The 21,578-nt window shown below is 59.9% G+C and overlaps 4 protein-coding genes across 4 annotated transcripts; 2 read left to right on the top strand and 2 right to left on the bottom strand.

The window, feature by feature from the left end:
* Window positions 1-3,000: 3,000 nt before the first annotated feature.
* DCS_03638 (G protein beta subunit) lies at window positions 3,001-4,408 on the bottom strand (the record flags this gene model as incomplete). The annotated part of the gene is made up of 5 exons (XM_040800955.1): window positions 3,001-3,021; window positions 3,113-3,232; window positions 3,313-3,402; window positions 3,468-4,186; window positions 4,279-4,408. 5 exons carry the CDS (start codon window positions 4,406-4,408, stop codon window positions 3,001-3,003), a joined length of 1,080 nt encoding a protein of 359 aa, XP_040655988.1.
* A 4,232-nt stretch (window positions 4,409-8,640) lies between these two features.
* On the bottom strand, window positions 8,641-10,929 carry DCS_03637 (uncharacterized protein; the record flags this gene model as incomplete). Its single annotated transcript, XM_040800954.1, has 3 exons — window positions 8,641-8,752; window positions 8,824-10,556; window positions 10,702-10,929. The coding sequence occupies 3 exons, from the start codon at window positions 10,927-10,929 to the stop codon at window positions 8,641-8,643; spliced, it is 2,073 nt and encodes a 690-aa protein (XP_040655987.1).
* Window positions 10,930-14,492: 3,563 nt separating this feature from the next.
* DCS_03636 (serine palmitoyltransferase 2) lies at window positions 14,493-16,538 on the top strand (the record flags this gene model as incomplete). The annotated part of the gene is made up of 1 exon (XM_040800953.1): window positions 14,493-16,538. One exon carries the CDS (start codon window positions 14,493-14,495, stop codon window positions 16,536-16,538), a length of 2,046 nt encoding a protein of 681 aa, XP_040655986.1.
* A 2,669-nt stretch (window positions 16,539-19,207) lies between these two features.
* DCS_03635 (uncharacterized protein) lies at window positions 19,208-21,298 on the top strand (the record flags this gene model as incomplete). The annotated part of the gene is made up of 4 exons (XM_040800952.1): window positions 19,208-19,247; window positions 19,491-19,940; window positions 20,020-20,181; window positions 20,256-21,298. The coding sequence occupies 4 exons, from the start codon at window positions 19,208-19,210 to the stop codon at window positions 21,296-21,298; spliced, it is 1,695 nt and encodes a 564-aa protein (XP_040655985.1).
* Window positions 21,299-21,578: the final 280 nt, after the last annotated feature.

Raw genomic sequence — 21,578 nt, 5'->3', positions numbered from 1 at the left:
CGTTGCAAGGGTGGAGCAGGTGGGAGAATGAAGTGGGCAGGGGGACGAAGCGATGCGGCGGCGGCCGCCCTTACGATGCGACAGCAATGGTAGTTTCAGCGGCGACGCGGTGACACTGTCGCGTGGGGGAGGGGGGGGGGGGGGGTGGCCTCCCTCCCAGATGGCAAGGGGTCGGCGAATCTTAGGCTAACCAGCCAGGATTAAACACCTAATGGAGGGGAGGGGAGGGGCTAGCGAGGGGAGGGTAGCGAGGTGAGGGCGGCCAGAGGGGGGAGGGCAGCGGGAGGGAGGGCAGAGAGAGGGGAGGAGGGCAGAGAGAGGGGAGGGCAGAGAGGGTACGAAGTAGAGCGAGTGGAGGGGTGCATTGTAGCCTGCGGGCACCACCACAAGCACTGTCACGGACGCTCGCATTGTCGCTGGATTTGCGCGCTGGCACTCGTCGAGGCCGAGCCGCCGATGGATGGATCATGGTGGTTGCCGGAAGAGGAGTCGGCAGACTCGTGCCGTCCGGCTCGCCTCGAGCTCACGTTGCGGGCGAGGGAGAAGAAAAGAAGCAGCCGCTCGTTGGTGGCGGCCGTGTTTTGGGGCAACCGATAACGCTCTTTGGACGAGGCAAGGAATCGAAAAATGACGGCCTGCGTTTTGGCATGATGCCATTCCTACCGCTCCTCGTCCCTGCTGCCAGTCCCGTTCGATGCATCTGGAAGGTGACGTGGCAGTGCAGGCACGCTGTGAAGCCGTCCAGAGTTTCATGATGCATAAGTAGATGGATGGCAGGTGCAAGTAGCCACTGAGAGCTGCCAAATCGCACCCCCCAACGCTCGCCCCTCTCCCCTCCCCGCCCCGCTTCGTCCCCCCCCCCCCGAAAAGTTCGAGAGGGTATTATTATGAAACCAGCCTGAGCGAGGACGACTGCTGCTGAAACGCGTGCTGCGCTGCAAGTACTTGGACGTGCATTTTCTCCAACCTGGAAAACTCGCATGCCATGAAAGCTACCTGGGCCGGCGACTCGGGTGCTGGATATGGAACCGCAATAGACACAATACCACCTGGTTGCACCGTCCACACCAGAACTCCGAAATACACCCAAGTCGTAGCGCCATCAAACTCTGGACGGAAAATTGGTAATGTTACTCTCCCTCTCCTGGACAAGTACTTGTGCGTTCAAGGCAGTACTGGCATGCCTTGATGGTACCTAGTGAGGCACGCGGCTTTCACCCACTTGCATGTACATGTGTTTCCTAAATACATGCCACGACCCTACCGGTACCTACGAGGTGAGAGAGCTCCAGGTGGGTGTGAGGTAGGAAGTTCTAGCAGGAACCAACGAGACGAGAACGTTCTGGTACGAGGTGCGAGGTACTAAGGCAAGTTCTAGGTAACGACACCACTGGCAGGTGGCTCAGCCGGGTGCCGTGTGAATTTTCCGCGTCAAGCGCATAGCTGAGCGCGTTTGATGCGGGAAAAGGTATTCTCTGGCCTCGAAGAAATGGCTTGAACGATGCATGCGCATGACTACTCGCAGCATTGCGCATCGATACGCAGCCATTGCAAATGAATCCCATCCACGCATCGGGGGGGTTGTCTCTTCGCCGGTGTTCCACGACATGCCACCTGATTCCACCGCCTGTGCCCATCGCTCAACCGTGGCCGATTCAAGCACATGCTATGTACTTGCTGTAGGTGTATTGTACAGTATACCAGAAGTAAGTACTTATACCGGGAGTAAGTATCCCGTACTGTAGGTGTACTGCACTGTAGGTGTACTGTACTGTAGGTGTACTGTACTGTAGGAGTACTGTACTGTACTTAGTATGGAGCACTACGGAGTACCTACTAATAATATAGGAATACTTCCTACAGCTACCTCTGTTACTCTGCAAGTACACCTACGTGCAAGTTGTACGGAGTCCTGAAGTAAGTACTACGGAGTACCAAGTAATTGCGGAGTACTCAAGTACGGAGTACATGTAACTACAGTAGCAAATCGTAGCGATACTTGGAGGTATGCTTGTACCTATCGTGGTACCCGCCGCGACTCCACCCTTGCCGCTCGACCAAGCCAGTGGGATAATTTCGTCCTTGGCGGTGTTCCTTTCGTCATTCCCTACCATTGCCGTCTGCTTGACTGGCTCAACTCCTGGGTACCTTGCAGAGGTAGAGAACCAAAAACACCTCCGCCGCATCCCTTGCCTGGCATCTCCCCCCCGTACGGGCATGATCCATTCGCCGTGCAGGTGCCGACTGTGCATCGCTCGCCCTAGGCGTGTCATCTCGCAAGCAAAACACTCGACGCACTCGAATCATGGCTGTGTATTACGTCGGGGGCTCTGCTCTTGGTATGTGCCAGCAAAACTCCTTCCCACCGCTCTCGCGCTGCCCCCCCCTCCGCCCATGTTCTAGGCCCTTTTTTCGATTTTCACTTGGACCTGTTCATCCTGCTCTATGGGGCCGCCTTTTCCGTCGTCCGGCACGGCAACATCTGGCCGAGGGACGGGTGGGGGGCTTCGAAAGAGCTCGGTCAATACAAAACAAAACAGGCTGCCGAGGGACATAGGAAACCATCATACAACACGGAGCAGGGCTTTGCCAAACGGCCGAGGCATCGTCGGCGTAGGCGAGTGCCTTCTTCGGCCGGAAAGATCAAAGGAGATGGAAGGAAAAAAGACAAGAAAAGTGGCACCGCATCGGCCGGTCCATGCGGCAGCCATCGCCGACAACCTGCCCCAGAGTCCCCGGAGCGTGCTGCATGCAGATGGTCGGTTTTAGACCCAGACGACGGTCGAAGACGGAGCTCTTGTGCGTCAAGAGGTGTCATTCGTGACTTTGTCCTGTGCTGGCCGGGAATGCGTGCTGTACGTGGCGTCGTGGCGTCATGGGAGTCTTTGAGATTCGCGGGCAGAATGGCCCTCGCTTGGGTGCAGATTGCTCGACGAGCCCCCGGAGCCAAGGCACCCCCCCAGGCGACGGGACGTCCATCGTGGTCGCATCCGTGGCACGTTAATAGGCCCATATTTTCAGCTGCATCCGGTCAGCGAAAGGGCCGGAAAGAAAGAGGAGACAGGGGCGGGCGGCAAGCGCGTAGGCTGGACGAGCCCGGTGGCGCACGCACCAAGGAATCCCACGAGCCGGTGCACAGGCTTATGCCGTCGTTGCTCACGCCCAAGCAGCTGACCCTGTTCTCGTGGCCGACGAGCGAGCCGACCTTTTCACCCCGGGTGACATCCCAGACCTGCGCGACGAGGTCAGCAGTCGGCACATCATCGGACGGGCTTGGCCGGTGCCGCGGCTCGGGCCGACGGCGATGCGTACCTTGCACTCGAAATCATCGTAGCCGGCGAAGAGGAGCCGTCCGGAGACGGACGTGGCGACGGATGTGATGCCGCACATGATGGACTCGGACTGCGGTGGCGGCGACGCCGTCAGCAAAGCGGCGGATGCGGGGGCGCGGGCGACTCTCCACTCACGCCGTAGACGTTCAGCTCCCGATCGGCGCGGATGTCGAAGAGACGGCAGGTGGCGTCGTCGGATCCCGTGACGAAGGAGTGGCCGTCGGGGAAGAACTGGATGGCGTTGATGTCGGATTCGTGGCCGGCAAAGGTCTGGACGGCCTTGCCGGCACGGATGTCCCAGAGCTTCGCGAAGGCGTCGCAGGCGCCCGAGATGAAGGTGTTTTGGTTGGTCGGGTTGAGGCTGATGCTCATGACGTCGCCCAGGTGGTCGGCAAACTCGGTCACCTTCTGGCCCGTCTCAATGTCCCACTTCATGCACGTCATGTCGCCCGACGAGGTCAGGATGGCGCGGTCGTTGATGAAGCGACAGCAGGAGAGGTAGCCGGCGTGGCCCGAGAGCTCCTTGGCGACGCGCGTCGGCCCGTCGCGCTGCTGGTTGAGGTTGTAGATGGAGCAGATGTTGTCGAGGCCGCCGCAGGCGACGAAGTTTCCGCTCGGCGCGTAGGCGCAGGTCATGACCCACGAGGAGCGCAGGGGGATGGCGTGCACCTTGTTGGTCGTGTACGCGTCCCAGATGATGAGCTTGCCGTCCTGCGACGCCGAGACGAGGTGCCTCCGGTCCGTGGACCAGTGCATGGCGTAAATCTTGGCCAGGTGGCCCTTGAGCGTGCGCTTCGCCTTCATCAGCTGGTTCTTGGGGATGGGCTCGTGCGCCTGCTGGGCGACGGCGCGCACTGCGAGGGCGACGAGGACGCCACGGTCAGCATGGGCCGCGACGACGAGGCGACGAGGCCGAGGCCGGAGGGCGTGGGCGGCGGGCACGTACGTGTCGTGTCGGACAGCTCGTCCTTCTTGCGCTTGATGCGATCCTTGAGCGTCTCGGCCTCGCGACGCGCCTGCTGGACCCGCGCCTGCATGGCCTCGGGGGACACGTCGTTGGTGCCCTGCGAATTCATCGTGACGGACCGGCTCTGTGGACGGACGGACGAGTCGAGAGGAGGGGGGGGGGGGGGAAGGGGGACGGGGCGGGCGGCGGCGAGCCTTGTCGAGCGTTGTCGACGCAGGGCAGGAAGCTTCGACGGGGAGGAGGGAGAGGGAGACGTTTTTTTTGGGGGGGGAGCGAGTGCGTCGTCGTCGGCGGCGGCGGCGATGGAATTGACGAGCTGTGTGGAGAGGCGGGCGGAGAGGGAGAGAAGGAGGAGGAGAGGAGAACGGCTTAGCGGAGGGCCGGGCGGCAGCGAATGTGGTTGGGGGTGCAGGCGGGCGGGCGAATGAATGATGGTGGGCGGGCGCGGGCGGGGGGGGGGAGGGGGATGGAGGTGTGGGCGGTGGTTCCCTCTGCCCACAGGCGACTTCGCGTGGCGGCGGCCCAGTCGTGGCACCTCGCGCGAGCCGGGACTCGTTGGCGGCCAGGTCCAGAAGCCCTCCCCGGGAACGGCTGCAGGCAGACGAGAGCGCTTCCGACACACGGGATGCCGTGGGTGCACGCGTAAGCAGGTGCCAGCACGACGGCACCGCAGAGCAGGCGTCGCGTCCTTTCGTTTGGAAGCGGCAGCAAGATTGTCGGCACCGAAATTGCAGTTGCGGCATCTCGAACGTGTAAACCCACTAATGAATGTACTAGAAAGGGGCGGGGCGGGGAGTGGATGATTTGGTGGCGCCTAGTGATTTGGTACCAGCACCGTACGGACATGCACACTGTTGTTGGTGTACAGGCAAGTACCAACACCTGCTGCACGGTCTCGTACATGCCTGCCCAGGAGGTAGGTACAGGTACTGATGTAGGTGTACATGCGCTGTAGGCAGGAGGGGCAGGCCCGTGGTGCATGGTGCTGTGCCTGTATTCAGTGCACGTGCAGGGGCACTGGCGGTGGATGTTGCGTGCTTGCCATCTCGATACGAGGTAGGTACCTACTTTGTACATGCCTTCCTAGTACTTAATACTCGGTACTGTACGGAGTACCTAGTATCCGCAAGCACTGCGCGCAACACCTGCCAAGTGCAGTAGGCAATTGTACAAGTAATGGCAGCTAGGGGTACATGCTGCAGGCCGTACATGCTTACTTACTACGTACACACTAGGTACTACTGTATAAGGTACCAACCTGCAGGGACAACGTATAACCAACCATGGTATTCCGTACAGTACGGAGTACATCTACAACCAAGTACAACTGCTCCATCCAACAGGTACTACTTACTGCTTGCAAGTTAACATTGGTACCTAGCAGGCGGCGAGAGGATGGCTCTCACAAGCTACAGGCCGCTGCCTGCCAGACGAGATGCAAGTACGTCGTCACTGCTGCAAGCGCTAGGTAGGCAGGTACTATGTAAATACTAGGTACTAGGTAGGTACTAATATACTAGTAGGTACCAAGGTAGCCACAATTGCCGTCCGCCGGGGCACTCTACCATGGCAAGGAGCCCTCAGCCCGTCGTAGGTGTCTGTCTCCCCTTTCCACTACCTCAGTACCTAGTAGTTGCTTTTACTTGCCCAACGCTGAGGACAGGGAGGCGCGCCGTCGAGAAAATGAGGAGGCAATGCAAAAATAGCTTGCTCCTCAAGGCACACGCTGATGAAAGGCTTTGTCACTCGTCATCTGGATTCATGATTGCTTTTTGGCTTCCGCACTGCGAACCGAGCGGGATGGGTGGTTAGTTGCGACAGGGACCTCTCGCTGGCTCCTAGGATCGGTGCCAATGCTAGCACGAATACTCCGTTCTATTAGTACGGGGACAGCACTGTAGGTACCTAGTACTTTGCCTGTGCACGAGGTGCCCATGAGGTACTCCGTACAGTGCTCGTACTCTGTATTACTAGCACTTGGGTCGTTTCCATCGTTTCCAGTGCTAGCCGCCAAGGAAGCACTCACCCTCACCACTGGTCGGCTTCCAAGAACACTCCGAGGTTGGTACTTACCGGTACTAGGTAATAATACCAATCCAAGCCAGTACAGACCATGGCGATGCTCTGCTTGCATGGTGGGCTGGCTCCCGCAAGTCCCTTTGTATGGTGGTGCTTGTACACCAACAAGCAGATGCAAATGCCCCGTGGTGCCTAGCTCCGTGGTGCCTAGATCTAGAAAGGTACAACGCACGCGCATCACTCGCCAACGGCTGCCGTTATGCTGTGTCGTGTCGGGAGGCAGCCTTGTCGCCAGTGCCAGCACACAAATCTCCGATACCGACAGCACTTGTAGCCTGCCAGGTCGGAGGCTCTGCGCTCCAATCATGGTTCGCCCGTATCAAGACAAGGCCTCCATGGTTCATGCGTATACGGAGCACCGGGGCGGGCAATCCTCGGGCTCCATCGACATATGCGATGCCAACCCTACGATGCGGTTCGGCAACGGCAAGCTGGATGGCAGCCACAGGAGTCCAGACACTCGTGCGAGCGAAAGGAGGTAAAAGACGCTACTAACCATGCATCTGCAGCCTGCATCGGAAAATACTAGGTAGGCATCGGCATTCGTGCAGAGGGTTGCTCAGGAGGAGTGGTGCAGGTGTACTGTATACAGGTACCTAGGTACTACGTAGGCGTAGGCGTGGTTGTCGTTGTTCTACAGTAGGTGCTTGCACCGCTGCAGCTGGCATCGAGGTACGCCGCATTAGTTGGCACAGGCACAGAGTACGTGTACTTGCTTGTTGTGCATGCAAGTACTTGAGTGCATCGATAGGAGCCCTGCCATTGTCTGCGCAGGTGCTAATAGCGGTTGTCCCCGTACGCCAATGTGCAGGCACATGCAAGCACCTGGCGTGTGCTCTGTGTGCTCTGTGATACGGAGTACAATATTCAGTATTATCACGTCCCAAGGTGTACTTGTATTATATCCAATTCATGCAACTCACGCTACGCGAGGGGCCGTCGGCGTGTACAGGTACATATTCCTGCACCTGCGCTGTACTCTATATGCGAGTACAGGGCCTGCAGGTATACTCGATAGTGCATGTACAGTGGGTGTAAGTAGTTGTGCTGCAAGTACCTGCATGGTACGCGAGTACATGTGCTGTGCTTGTTACTGCGAGGTGTCCCAGGGCCAGCCGTGAAAGCCACTCCCGGCGCTTGCCGGGGTCCTGGTGGGTTCGGTGGGCCGAGCGTTGCCTTGCTTTTTGGTGGCATCTCACGGCATCTCATCGCAACGGGTGGAATTTCTACCGTACGCTCGAACCTTCCGTGCCCCAAAGCCACAGGGAATTATCGATCTGCTCGTGCTTGCGCTCTCAGATGCCCCCGCCTCTTTGATTAATTCCTCGCACTCCGTGCCCAACCCCCCCCCCTTATTGTTTATCCAGTCGTGACTCGAAACGCAACGATCCTCCGCTTCCGCACCTGCTACTTTGCTCAATGGAATGGATGGCCTTGTGCGGCATCTTGCGGGAATGGAATCGAAATCCCCAGTGAATATTATATTAACTCCTCTCCGTGTCGTCGTTGCAAGGAATTCCGGCCGATCCACGCCACATATCCAAACCGTCGCCCGTCGCCGGGACCGCAAAGGGGTTGGGATTCCTGTCGTTCTGCTGGCGGTTCCCGGCAGTCTCGAAAAACGCCAGACCAGGCACCCCCCCCCCCCCCCCCCAAGAGCGCGCCGGCACGATCGTACCGAGGAAATACCGCACCTGGGAACCCGCTGGGGGAGCTCAAAACTCGATGGGTACAAAGGGTTGTGGTGCGTGGGTGTCGTCGGCATTCCATGCTCCGCTCACCGTTGCCAATCCCTTCACCTCTTCACGTCCCGACCGAGCGGGACGAGAGTCGGTTGTCAGGTTGCAAAAGTGCGCGGCAGGCTCAAGTCGATCAACAGGTTCAAGTCGATCAACTCTATTCCGTCCGCTTCCATGCAGGTGGACCGACGGCTACGGAAGAAGCGTAGATCCGTTCCCGTCCGCCACGCAATCATGGTAGACAGTCACGACAGGCAACCGATGGCAACAACCATGCCGTGGATAAAGGCGATGCTTTGGCAACACCATCTCTTGCCATGGTACGCTTCGCTGGCCACCATTGCTGGCCATGTCAAGACTCCCTCCCCATCGAGGAGGTCGAGACCCGCCGTCGCCTTGTGCGTGGCGGCACCCCTGTGGAGAATGCGTCTTCCTCTCGCTCGGGGCACATGGTTTCTAACCCTTCCTGCCGCCCCGTCCTTTCTCACCTCACGCCTTTCGTTCGAGCTCGCCTGGCTCCCTGTCAGTTTTTCTGTGCCCATCTCTCGAACCATTCGAGCGCTTCCGGATTGGCGACGCTGGCGTTGGTCTTGACGGTCAAGCCCGAGATGATTTGCTTGACGGCAACTTCGATCCTGGAGCTCTCGTTAGCGGCGCGACGGGCGTGGAGCGGGGGACCGGGTGCGGCGTGGAGGGCGAGGCGTACTTTTTGCCGTTGCCCGTCTTGGGAATGCCGCCGGCGCACTCCTCGACGACGCAAGGCACGTGCCTGGGGCTCAGCTCGTTGCGAATCTTGGCCTTGATGCGCGCCCCGAGCTCCTCGCCAAAGACCTTCCCCGGCGCCATGACGACGAAGAGGCAGACGGACTCGTCCGTGTCCTTCTCCCTGCGGCGGCCGACGCACACGGCATCCTCCACTTCCGAGGCGAAGAATCGCGTCAAGGTGTTGTAGATCTCGGCCGAACCGAACCGCACGCCGGCCGGCTTCAGGACGCCGTCGGATCGGCCGAGCATGACGAGGCTTCCCGTGGCGGCGTCGGGAATCTTGATAAAGTCTCCGTGATGCCAGACGGGGCCCCGCACGCCGCAGACGTCGTGGAAGCGGTCGAAGTAGGCGGCCCGGTACTTGCCCTCGCCGTCGGCGCCGAAAAAGGTCAGCGGCTGGCACGGGAAGGGCTTCACGCAAACCAGGTCGCCCGCCTCGCCCGCCGGAACCTCCTCGCCCGTGCTCGAGTCGACGACGCGAATGTCCATGCCGAGGCCGGCGCATTGGATCTCGCCGGTGCGGACGGGGAGCAGCGGGCAGGGCGCGCCGAAGAGCGAGATGATGTCGGTGCCGCCCGTGATGGAGGCGAGGTTGACCGTCTTGGGAAAGGCCTCGTAGACGAACTTGAAGGTCGAGGGGGGCAGGGGCGAGGCCGTCGAGTAGATGGCTTCGAGCCGGGACAGGTCCACGTCCGCCTCCAGGACGGGACGGGTGTTGCTCGCCTCGAGCGCCGTCAGGTACGCGGCCGAGGTGCCAAAGTGCGTCACCCGGAGGTCCGAGAGCACCCTGGGGAGGGAGAGCTGGCCGTGCGGCCGGAAGGGGGAGCCCGAGTAGAGGACGAGGGTGGCGCCGACGGCGAGGGCGCCGACGCTCCAATGCCACATCATCCACGAGGTGGTGGTGTAGTAGAGCATGCGAGACGAGGCCGAGAGCGAGCAGTGGAGCATGTGCTCCTTCTTGTGCTGGATGAGCGTGCCGAGGGCCGTGTGGACGATGGCCTTGGGCAGGCCCGTCGTGCCGCTGGAGTAGAGGACGTAGAGCGGGTGGGACGGAGGGAGCTGCTCGAAGACGAGGGGGTCGGCCGACGCGGCGGCGAGGAAGGCGTCGTAGCCGACGGCCTTGACGCCGTGGCATTCGAGCTCGGCCGTGCCGAGCTCTCCCTTGACGTTGCCGACGACGACGACGGTCTCGAGGCCCGACTTTTTCAGCTCGGCGACGACGTCGTTGGTCTTGGCCGTGCCGGACCACTCCTTTCCGTTGTAGACGGTGCCGTTGTCGGCGAAGAGCACCCGAGGCGCGATCTGGCTCAGGCGGTCGAGGACGGCGGAGACGCCGTTGTCGGGGCTGATGCCGGTCCAGACGGCGCCGACGGACGCGGCGCCGAGCATGGCGACGAGGGCCTCGACGTGGTTGGAGACGTAGCCGGCGACGACGTCGCGGGGACGCACGCCGAGGGCGCGGAGCCCGTTGGCGCACCGGCGGACGGCTTCGCGAAGGGCCGCCCACGAGGTGAAGCGCAGGTCGCCCTGGAGCTCGGTGGCGGTGATGACGGCGGGCGACGACGGGTCGATGGCCGTCGCCGTCGGCGGGAAGAGCAGGTTCTCGGCAAAGTTGAGGCGCGCCGAGGAGAAGAAGTCGGGCCGCGGGTACATGGGGGCGTCGGCGGGGAGTGCCTGTTCACGCCGTGGGAGGACCCGTCAGCAGATGGCGCGCGGATGCACGGATGGGAAGCCTCGCAGCTCGCTCGAACCGGACGCCCGCCGACAAGTCGGGCCGGGACTCGGACGTCGAGGCGTGCGGCGTGACCGTGAGTTTTACCTTGTCGGCCTTTCGGGAGGCCACGATGCCGACGAAATCCCAGACCTCCTCCCAGAAGGCGGAGACGTTGTTCACGGACCAGGAGTAGAGGGCCGGATAGCCAGAGAGGTGGACGGCTCGGTTCCTGTTGACGTGCTGGAGGAACGCCCACATGGGCGTCGACGCCGGACTGGGATGCCTCCACAGCTCCTCCGAGGCATCGCGGTGGCCGTTGACGAGCTCACCCATGTTCCCTTTGCCGTATGACCTTTGAAGACGTCGTTCGCCGCGTCTGTCTGCCTGTCTGTCGGATGGCCGAACACCGGAAGCGAGGGGGCCGTTGTCGGTTCGCTTGGGTTTCGACCGAGGGGAGGAAGTTGAGGGAGGAGGATTTGAGATGGATGGAAGAAGCGACAAGACGAGGTGGCGAAGACGAGGTGGCAACGACCAATCGACGGCGGAAACGCAAGGGATTGGGGGAATCGATGCAGGGGATTGGGTTACGATGGCGAGAAGTGCAGCTAGATTTGTTGAACGATGATGTCCTCCGATGGCAGCTAGCCAAGCCAAGCAGCAAGCAGCAAAGCCGGTGCAACCCTTGACTGCCGTTGCCAGGTACAGGTGTGGCGCGGCGGGTGGCGGAGAGCAAGAGGAACGTGGCTGGGCGCGCAATTACGAAAGTCCATGGCCACCTCACCGATGATACTCCGTATGCATACTGCAAGTACTTACTGTAAGTACAAGCAAGTACTTTGCACTCCGTAGTTGTAAGCAGTATTGCATGTACAGTACTTGCAAGTATTACGGAGTCGTCTGTACTGTACGGAGTGCTGTACGGAGTACGAAGTACAGAGTACGGAGTACCATGGTCTGCATTTGATGCTGTTGACTTGCATCGACTGCAGATATGATGCAAGCCATCATCTCTACCATCTCCCAACCAGTTGCTTCCCAAGAACGACCACACAAGTTGCCGGGCGCCGTACGATGGTGACTCCGAAATCCGCGGCGAGGGAAAGGTGAAAGGACGAAATTTACATCCCCATCTCCGTTTTCTTGCACTGTAGATATTCAGAATTGGCAGGCCAGCGAGAACTTGAACGGGGCACTCGAAGCGGATATTCTGTGCTGGAGAGTACACGTAAGTACTGTAGAACTGGCAGCAGCACGCAGTCAGTGAACGGACGAGTTGACAGAAGCGACCGACATGATGAAGGCAGAGTCCCAAAATGTGGACTCCCTCAAGTCATTGTGCCGAAGATAATATTACTACGGAGTACGGAGTAGTTGTACTTGTGCTCCGTATTACTTAATGCTCCGTATTACCTAAGTACTCGTACAAGTACTCCTACATGTCCGCGGAAATGGTACGGAGTACAGAGTATGAAATGAGCATGAAATATCCGCACTCCGTTCTCTGCTCTACTACGAGGTACTTGGTACAAGTATGCAGTCTACAATAGCTCTAATACTCCGTACATGCACTTGATGATGCCACGAGATTGACGTTGCGTTGCCGCCAGTCGTGTGTGGCCAAGTAATACCTGAGCATGCATTGCGACCGTCGCACTACAGTAGATTCCTTTCCCGCAAGCAATTATGAGGCTAAAGTATATTATACATCACTGGTGGGGGCGTCTCTTGTTCCGTCACGGGGCCACCCTCTTGCGCGAGCGCCAAGAAGTCCTTACTAGAGATCGGGTGCCGGTCGTCCAAAGGATCCATCACCGGAGGCCTCTCGGGTCATCGAGCGATAACGGGCACGAGAAGCATCAGCCATCCGTCAGTTTCTCGTCCTTTTGTCGGTCTGAAAATAGCCGAGAAAGAGGCGGGAGGAAGAGTTCTAGCAAGGCTCAAATTACGGGTGGAGCTAGCCTTCGACGTTGATGGAACACTACTGCTACAGTACTTGGATAGGCACGGAGTACGGAGGCAAGATCCTTGATGCTCAGGGGAGGCCCCCCCCAGTCCCGCCGAAGCCAGGCCCCAAGCAGCGCGGGGAACCAGTAAAACTCAACGGGCCTCGTACGAATGCGCTTCGACGGCCCCGTAACCGACACTAAGTGCGCACTATCCTGACCTAGCGCGTCCTGTACCGCAGCTGGTTCCTTAGAATTACTACCTAGTATTAATACTCTGCAATAGTAGTATTCGTTGTTGTGACATGTAAAACTCTGTACAACTACAGCCCCGTACCTATAGTAGGGACTCTTGCTTGGCACGAGTCGATGCACTTACTTACAACTAAGTACTGTACGGTACAGTACGCCGTACTCCGTACATAACATGTATTACTTACTCCGTGGGAGTAGGCGAGTGGTGGTGCTGGTAGACCTGGTGCACCTCCACTGCAAGTATTGTAGGCGTACTGTACATGTACAGTACCAAGGTCAGTAGGTGTACTGCGCCTTCCACTAGTACCTGGCCTGCTCCGTACTTACGGAGTACATGTCGTGGCAAGTACCTGCATGTACGGAGTACATGTGCTCCTCAATGCACTGTACCGTAGTGCCGACGACAATTACTCGCAGTCCAAGTACGGAGTACACCTCATTACCTGCTGTGCATGTACACGCGCTCCGTACAACGTACATGTAAGTACTTACAAGCGCCAGCAGAGTAGCACTGTATATTCCTACGAGCACCCCTATAGTGCGAGTTCGCATCGGCCAGCCTTGGCTGCGTCGCTCGCTCTCTGGCTGTGGCGCCGCCGGCGGCCTGCTCCGGTTGTTTGCCCGAATGGGAGGAGGAGCGCGTCTGGCGAATGGGGGATGCCCAAGCCCCTGGATCCCTCGCACTCACGCTCTCTCGCTCGCTCGGCTTGCCGTCTCGCCACTCACCAAATCCTCCCGCTCAGCAGAAAACCTGGCTCTGCTTTTTCCCGCCCCTTCCGACCTTCCGACCTGCGACCTACGAGCGAGTCCTTGGCCTCTGCTCTCTGCTCATTCCGCCCTGCTTGCCCGCGCTCAGCGTCTTGCTCCGCGCTCGTCGTCCCGTTCCTTTCCAATCAATACACGCCTTGGCCCGTCGGGGGCGCGCGCGCTTGGCCTCCCTTCCTTTACGCCGCCCGCGAACTCGTCGCCGCTCGCGTCAAGTGCCCTGCGACCAAACCGGACCCATCAGCGTCGACCGTGACGGATTGAAATCACCCACCCACCGCACCCACCAGCAGCAAGTTGACACGCAATTGAAAAAAAACCCCCAACAACGTACGCATCGATTTTCGAGCGGCCATCTGTTCTTGTGAGTCTGCCTGTCTGCCCGTTCGTCCATCACCATTGTCGCCTCTCTTGTCCGCGACGCCGTTCTCGCTCGTCCTCACCGCCGCCGGCTTGGGGCCTTCGTCGGGAGCCTTCGCCGAGTCTCGTCGTCCATCTCGTGCTTCGCAACCGCGAGCTGGCCTCGACCGTGACAAAGGGCCGCTTCGGCATGGCTGCATCCTTGCCTCTTGTTGTCTTCCGGTGGCGTGGCCGCCGACCTCGTTGTCACGATGCGTCCGACCCCCCCCTTCCTTTGCCTGCCGCGACGGGCCTGCCTGCCGAGCAGGAACCCGTCGACTCGTGTGGAATTTGTGCGCGTGGCCTGGCTTTCCCGCCAGTCGTTTGCTCGCTTCTCGCTGTGCAGTTTTCCCCTTGCTGACTCCCGCCACTCGCAGGACGGATGCGCTTCCGACACCCAGTGGCACTTGCTATCTACAGTAGGTAGGCGTGACGAACGGCTTGCTGCCTCCCAGTTCGACACACGCTGCGGCCAACCGACTGCGACTGCGACGGGCTCAACCACCACCGATCGAGTTGTGGCCTCCCGAAGACATGCCCCGCAGACTGGCAAACCCCTTTTCCGCCTCTTCCGCCATGCCCCAGTCCGAAAGGACGGCCGAGAGACGTCCCTCCACTTCGAAAGGCAACCGCCTCGCCCACTTCTTCTCGAGCCCCAAGTCCAAGGAGCACATGACGGCTCAGCAGGCGCTCTTGGCCATGGCGCAGCAGCAGCAGCAGCAGCAGCAGCAGCAGCAACAGCAATTGCTCCTCCTCGGCTCGGGAACCTCGGCCACCTCCCCGTCGCCCGTTTCCCTGCCCACCATCTCCCTCTCGACGGCCGTCGCCGGCGACCACAACGTCGAGCCGGCCACGACGACGCTGTTCAAGCCTCAGTCGGCCGCCGAGATGGACCGTCGGAGGCGAGTCGACGCTCAGTTCGGCCCCCTCGTGCACCCGAGCCACCTCTACGTCAGCAAGTCGCACGGCGAACCCCTCGAGGCGCCCGTCGAGGACGAGCCGCCCTACTACTACATCTTCACCACCTACATCAGCTACCTCATCCTCATCCTGCTCGGTCACATCCGCGACTTCTTCGGCAAGCGATTCGGCGACAAAAAGGTCTACAACTCGCTCAAGGTCCAGAATGGATACGCTCCCCTCAACGATGACTTTGACAGCTTCTACACGAGGAGGTTGAAGATGAGGCTGGACGATTGCTTCGCCCGCACCACCATCGGCGTTCCCGGCCGCTTCATCACCCTGCTCGACCGCCGGTCCGACGACTTCAACCGAACCTACCAGTACACGGGGACCCACACCGAGACGCTCAACATGAGCTCGTACAATTACCTCGGCTTCGCCCAGTCCGAAGGCCCCTGCGCCGACGCCGTCGAGGAGTGCCTGAGGCGGTACGGCGTGAGCGTCTGCAGCCCGAGGGCCGACGTCGGCACCACCGACCTCGCCCTCGAGGTCGAACGCGAAGTCGCCGACTTTGTCGGCAAGCCCGAGGCCCTCGTCTTCTCCATGGGCTACGTCACCAACGCCGCCTCCTTCCCCGCCCTCGTCTCCAAAGGCTGCCTCATCATCTCCGACGAGCTGAACCACGCGTCCATCCGGATCGGCGCTCGCCTCTCCGGCGCCGTCATCTCGTCCTTCAAGCACAACGACATGCGCGACCTCGAGCGGGTCCTCCGCGAGGCCATCTCCCAGGGCCAGCCGCGGACTCATCGTCCTTGGAAGAAGATATTGGTCGTCGTCGAGGGCCTGTACTCGATGGAAGGCACCATGTGCGACCTGCCCGGCATCCTCGCGCTCAAGAAAAAGTACAAGTTCTACCTCTTTGTCGACGAGGCCCACTCCATCGGCGCCCTCGGCCCCCGCGGACGCGGCGTTTGCGACTACTTCGGCATCGATCCCGCCGAGGTGGACATTCTCATGGGCACCCTGACCAAGTCCTTTGGCGCCAACGGGGGCTACGTCGCCGCCGAGAAGCACATCATCGACAAGCTGCGCGCCACCAACGCGGCCACGCAGTACGGCGAAGCCCCGACGCCGAGCGTTCTCATGCAGATCCTGGCCTCGCTGAAGCTCATCACCGGCGAGCTCTGCCCCGGCCAAGGCGAGGAGCGTCTGCAGCGCATCGCCTTCAACTCCCGCTACCTTCGCCTCGGCCTCAAGCGTCTCGGCGTCATCGTCTACGGCCACGACGACTCGCCCATCATCCCCGTCATGCTCTACCACCCCGGGAAGATGCCGGCCTTTAGCCACGAGATGCTGAAGCGCAAGATTTCCGTCGTCGTCGTCGGCTATCCCGCCACGCCCCTCATCAGCTCTCGCGCCCGATTCTGCGTCTCGGCCGCGCACAACAAGGACGACCTGGACCGGCTGCTGGCCGCGTGCGACGAGGTCGCCGACATCCTGCAGCTCAGGTTCTCGACCGGCGTCGCCGGCGGTCTCGAGCCGCTTCCCGACGGCGTCGCGCCCGAGGAGGAGCGTGAGTGGAGGAGGACGAACGGGATCCCCGTCAAGCCGCCGCGATGGGCCTTGGACGACGTCATCCGCCGAGGCGTCGCCGACGCCAAGCAACCTCTCCGGTGAAAGGGCCCCGGGAGCACGTTGCACATGTCAGGTCACGTTTTTTGCCGCCCCTCACAAGGCAGTACGTACGCATGAATCGAGCAGCCGCATTTTGTTTTCGGCACCCATTTGCAACCCTGCACGGGTCGCGAGCGTTCATCGTCTTTCCTCCTTCCCTCCCCCCTCCCCTATCGTTTCATTCTCGCCCTGCTTGCGCCGGCAGACAGATGGCTCGTCGGGAAACACCCGGAGCGTTTTACCACTTACAACCTTTACCCAACAATAATTGCCAGGGCATGCCGGGGCGTCGGGGGGCATGCGTTCACGTAGGTAGGCACGTGGGAGGCTGATGCGTCGGTGCGGCCGCTGCTTTCGTCGCCCTGCCCTACCTATGAAGACGGAGCGGCGGCGGAGCGGCGGATGGTTCTGATGGATGGAATGTATACATAACACTAATGACGTACAAGGCAGTGTAGATATCGACCCATGACAAGCCGTCAGTAGAAAAACTAATGAATTCGAAGGACGAAGTCGAACTGATGGAATCGCCCATGCCTCTCCTGTATCCACCGTCGGACGCTGGCACGCGACGGGAAATCTCGCCACGTCCACCGTCCTCCACGTCCATTGTCTGCCACGTCGACGAGTGCATGTATGTACGTACGAGCACGGGGGTGCGGACTGCCTGGACACTGCATGGCGTGACGGAGCCAAACCCACATTCGGTGTCTCGGTATGCTTGTGATGGCATCAGTCGAAGCATCGGAGGCGTCGCGCTATGATGGATGCTTGTCCATGGACACGTAGATGCACACCATGTGATTGTGTATCTGTGTGTCCAGGGACGGACGGCCACTTGGTCGTTGCAAGACGCGAATGACTGAGCCTGGCCGAGGATTTGTATGCTTGCCGCTTCTCACAAGGGCCTACCTGGCATGGTGTGTCACTGATGCGTGCAAAGATACCGGCAATCGTCATGGGTGTAGTCGCGGATTAGGTGGAGATGGAAGTGAGGAAGAGAGGGAGAGGGCCTGAAACGCGGGCACGAAGCGGTTACGGGTTCGAGAAGCAGCGTGTCTGAGTTGGCAGCGGTGTTTCAAGCTGGCCGACATGAGCTCAAGCCGGTTTCCCGCAAGATCGGTTCGTCGGTTGCGCACGAGGGATGATGGATGATGCCTGCAACTGCATGGCGGCAGATCAGACCTTCTGCCGCCTCGCAGAGTTGGGCGTTATTTAATCGTGCAGTGGTGCGAGCAGTTGTTGCTGCGTTGGCGGCGTCGATGTCGGTCAGACAGCCTCATGCACGGTCATGTCAAGGGCTGATTCGTTCCTCGGCCGACCCGGAGCTCGTGGTCAGGAGGTGATGATGGCGCGACGGGCGACTATCATTACCAACATGTGCAAGTCCGAGATGCCCTTTCCACCACGATGCTGGGTACCTAGGACGTTGGTTCATGTTTGAAACTGCTATGCGAGAGGGGCGTAGTCCATTCACAGATTGATGACATGGCGAAGGGCCTCCTGCCCTGAACGACGGCAAGCCAGGTACTTTCGCCTTGTTGATTCTTGGAGAAGCAAGCGGACGACATCGGTTTCCTGTATAGTGTTTGATGCACTTTTGCGTCGTTCAAGGAGCTGGGTTGAAGCGTCGTTGACGGCGGATTTCGGATGGTGGTTTGCCAACGACAGATCTGGACATGCCACTGGAGGTGTCGGCGACGTTGCACGGAGTACCTAGTAGTTAGTACCCATGTATTTACCGTTTGTACTCCGTACTTGCAAGTACTTACGTACGAGTACGGGGTACATTGTTTGACGTTTGTTGACATGAAGTACTGTACAGTATGTAATGGAAGTACGGAGTACAAGGCACGGAGTACATGTTAATTTGTAAGTAAGTATATCGCATTGATGATGGGTACAGTAATCCATGTAATAATCCTGCTGCTTTATTCCAACGGACAACTGAACAACGTATCAGTGCACATCTCCGGACTCCAACGTACCATTTATTCGAGCTGATGGTACGTACGCGTACAACGTACCGTACGGAGTATCTGCCTGGATACCCGTTTTCCGTCCGTCAGATAGACAAGCCATGCTCGCATGTTCAATGGTTGAGGCGGATCCGTAGTATGCATTGCAATAGTAATAATGCTGATATTAACAAGTACAGTACGGAGTACTTGTACGAGTGTTCAGTGCTTAAGTACTGTACTGTAAGTACATTACAATTTACTTAGCTGTAAGTACACCTTCAAGTACTGAAAAGTACACCTACGGAGTGATACTGTACTGTAGTTGTAGTTGTAGGCGAACTATACAGCAAGTGCCCAGAACATGCATTGTAAGTACTTCGTGCTCAAGTGCGAGTACGCGTAGAGCACGGAGTACTTGTATGTACAAGAAGTATTATTCTCTCTCAGGGAGCAGCCTCGCGAATGCATACGGAGTACTATACTTGGTATTACTGCATGCCACATGTACTGGTACTCTTGCATATAATATCTACGTTGTAGGCTTGGTGGTACTAGTACAGAGCACGGCCCTGCTGCACTCGTACATGTACTGTACATGTATCCAAGTATTGGATTGTACCCAAGTACGGAGTACAAGGTACAGTACTTGTCTTGCGCACTTACTTACTTGATTGCACTCGTAATTTGGACTAGGATACTCCGTAGCGGACGATGGTACCACAGTTCTGCCCCTCCTTCTCTACCAGAACCGGTTAGTGACAGTCGGTAGGCAATGAGAAGGTACCTACATGTACGTACCGTACATGGCACCTCTCTGAGCACCCACCACCTCGAACCTCAACCTCGATCCAAACGTTCGATTGATACAGCACAACCAACTCCTTGGACGATTCGGAAGCGACACCAACCTCGGGTGCCCCTCGTGCTCGAGTCCCTCTGACGATCCGCAAGCGACGCCCCATGCCCGGTGCCTGTTGATTGACCGGTCCCGCAGCGCCGCCTTCCACCCGCCGATCGCCGTCCGTGCCAACCTCGACTGTCGGCTCACAATCGTCGGAGCCGAGCCAGACGCAGGCTCGTGGTAAGACCGAGTCGAATCGCGGGCTCGAGCCACAAGCGCTCGCTCGCTCGCTCGCCGTTGGGCTGCGTGCATTCGCTCCGCCGGCGGCGATGATGAGCTTCGAGGGGGGCACGGCCTTTGCCGAGTCGGACGCCGATGACGAGTACGAGCGGAGCGTCGACGACCGCCCTCCCTTGAGAGATGCCGAGACCTCGCCCATAGATTCCGAGATCTCGACATCGGCCGAGCACACGCCGACGACGTACGGCCAGAGCGGCGGTGCCGACAAACTGCCCGACGCCATCATCAACGACTGGACCGCCGATGAGTGCGCCAACTTCCTCGGCACCGTTGGCTTGGCCCAATACGCCGATCGCTTCCTAGGTGGGTTGGAGAATGCGGGCCCTCGGCTCCAGCTTGCGGCTGCCGTCCGGGCGAGGCTGACAGGCAACGGCCGTGACAGAAAACGAAATCGTCGGCGAGGCGCTGGTGGCGCTCCAGCACGAAGACCTCAAGAGCATGGGCATAGTCAGCGTCGGCCATCGACTGACGATCCTGAAGAGCGTGTACGATGTCAAAAAGGCACAGGATGCTCCCTTTGAGGGCGACCATTATCTTCCACTGTGTACGTCGTCCCCGACCGTGGCTTGGGCTTTCCGTTCGCCCACGCCGAGGTGCTTGCTGACGAATACTCCGCAGCGGCCGATGCCGAAGCCCAGAACGCGACGGCGACGTTGCAGGACGTCAAACACCTGGCCGAGCAGCTGCGTCTGCGCGACGAGCGGATGAGTCTGCTGGAGCAAGAGCTGCGGAGGATGACGGACGATTTTCGACGGCTCCGGGAAGACATGCTCCCGGCCTTGCGCCTCGTCAAGGATGCGCAGCAGCCGCTGCCGAACCTGAGCGGCGGCGGCGGCGGCACGGCGTACAGCTACGAGCCGGCGGCCCTGTCGCCGCCCGCCCCGACGCCGCCGCCCGGCCAAGGCCCCGGCCCGGGCGTGATGCGGGCCTACTCGCAGCGCCGGATCTTGATCGGCGCGGCACCGCCCAAGGGCAACTCGCCGACGCAGCCGACGCACGAGAGGAGCATCGTGGAACAGACGATGGACCCGGCCAACGCGGCCGAGCGCGCCGTACTTTCGTCGTCGCACCTCGCGGCCATGAACGGCACCGGCCAGAACGCGGCTCCGTACCCGTCCCCGAACATGCCGTCCCCCACGTCGCCGCAGCTGCACCTGAGCGGGACAACGCTCGCGTCGCGGTCCTACCGCAGCGACTCGATAGCGCCGTCGGCCAGGTCGACGCTGAACGAGACGGACGCGGCCAACTACGCGGCGCGCGAAAAGTCATCGGCCGGAGCGCCGCCACGACGGCGAGAGACGCCGGTGCCCGACACGCCGAGCACGAGCAACGCGGCGGTCGAGATATTCAAATCGTTCCGCGTCAGCATGGACGACCCGTGCTACAAGGTGCTCCCGGCGGCGCTGAAGAAGTACCAGATCAACGCGCCCTGGGACCAGTACGCCCTGTACATCGTCTACGGCGACCAGGAGCGTTGCCTCGGCATGGATGAGAAGCCTCTGATTCTCTTCAAGCAACTCGACAAGGAAGGAAAGAAGCCCATGTTTATGCTTCGGAAAACGAACAACGCCGGCGCCGACGAGCCCGGAAGCGCCGGCGGCATGAGCGGAGCGGCGCGCGGCGCGCCGACGGGATACGACCCTCCCGGAGGCATCATATGAATCGAGAGGAAAATTACCTTTAAGCGGAAGCCCCAACAGGATTTCATCCCCGAGGCCCTTTGGATCTGGCCGCCTGCCGGGTGGAGAGAGGGAAGGCACGTCGGTGGCGGCCGCAGGACGGACGGAGACCCCAAGCAGTCTGATGGTGATGGGAGACGAGGGCGAGTGCGAGGGCGAGGGCGAGGGCGAGGGGAGGGGGATGGGGGCCGTTGGCGGCTTGGAATGGATCGCTGTGGGCAGAGACCGTTCGTGATGATGCGCGCCTTTTTGCTAGAATTAT

This window comes from Drechmeria coniospora, chromosome 02, assembly GCF_001625195.1.
Source record: "Drechmeria coniospora strain ARSEF 6962 chromosome 02, whole genome shotgun sequence".
Taxonomy (NCBI): Eukaryota; Fungi; Ascomycota; class Sordariomycetes; order Hypocreales; family Ophiocordycipitaceae; genus Drechmeria; species Drechmeria coniospora.
Note: the sequence above shows the minus strand (reverse complement) of the source record. Positions and strands in the feature narration are given on the sequence as shown.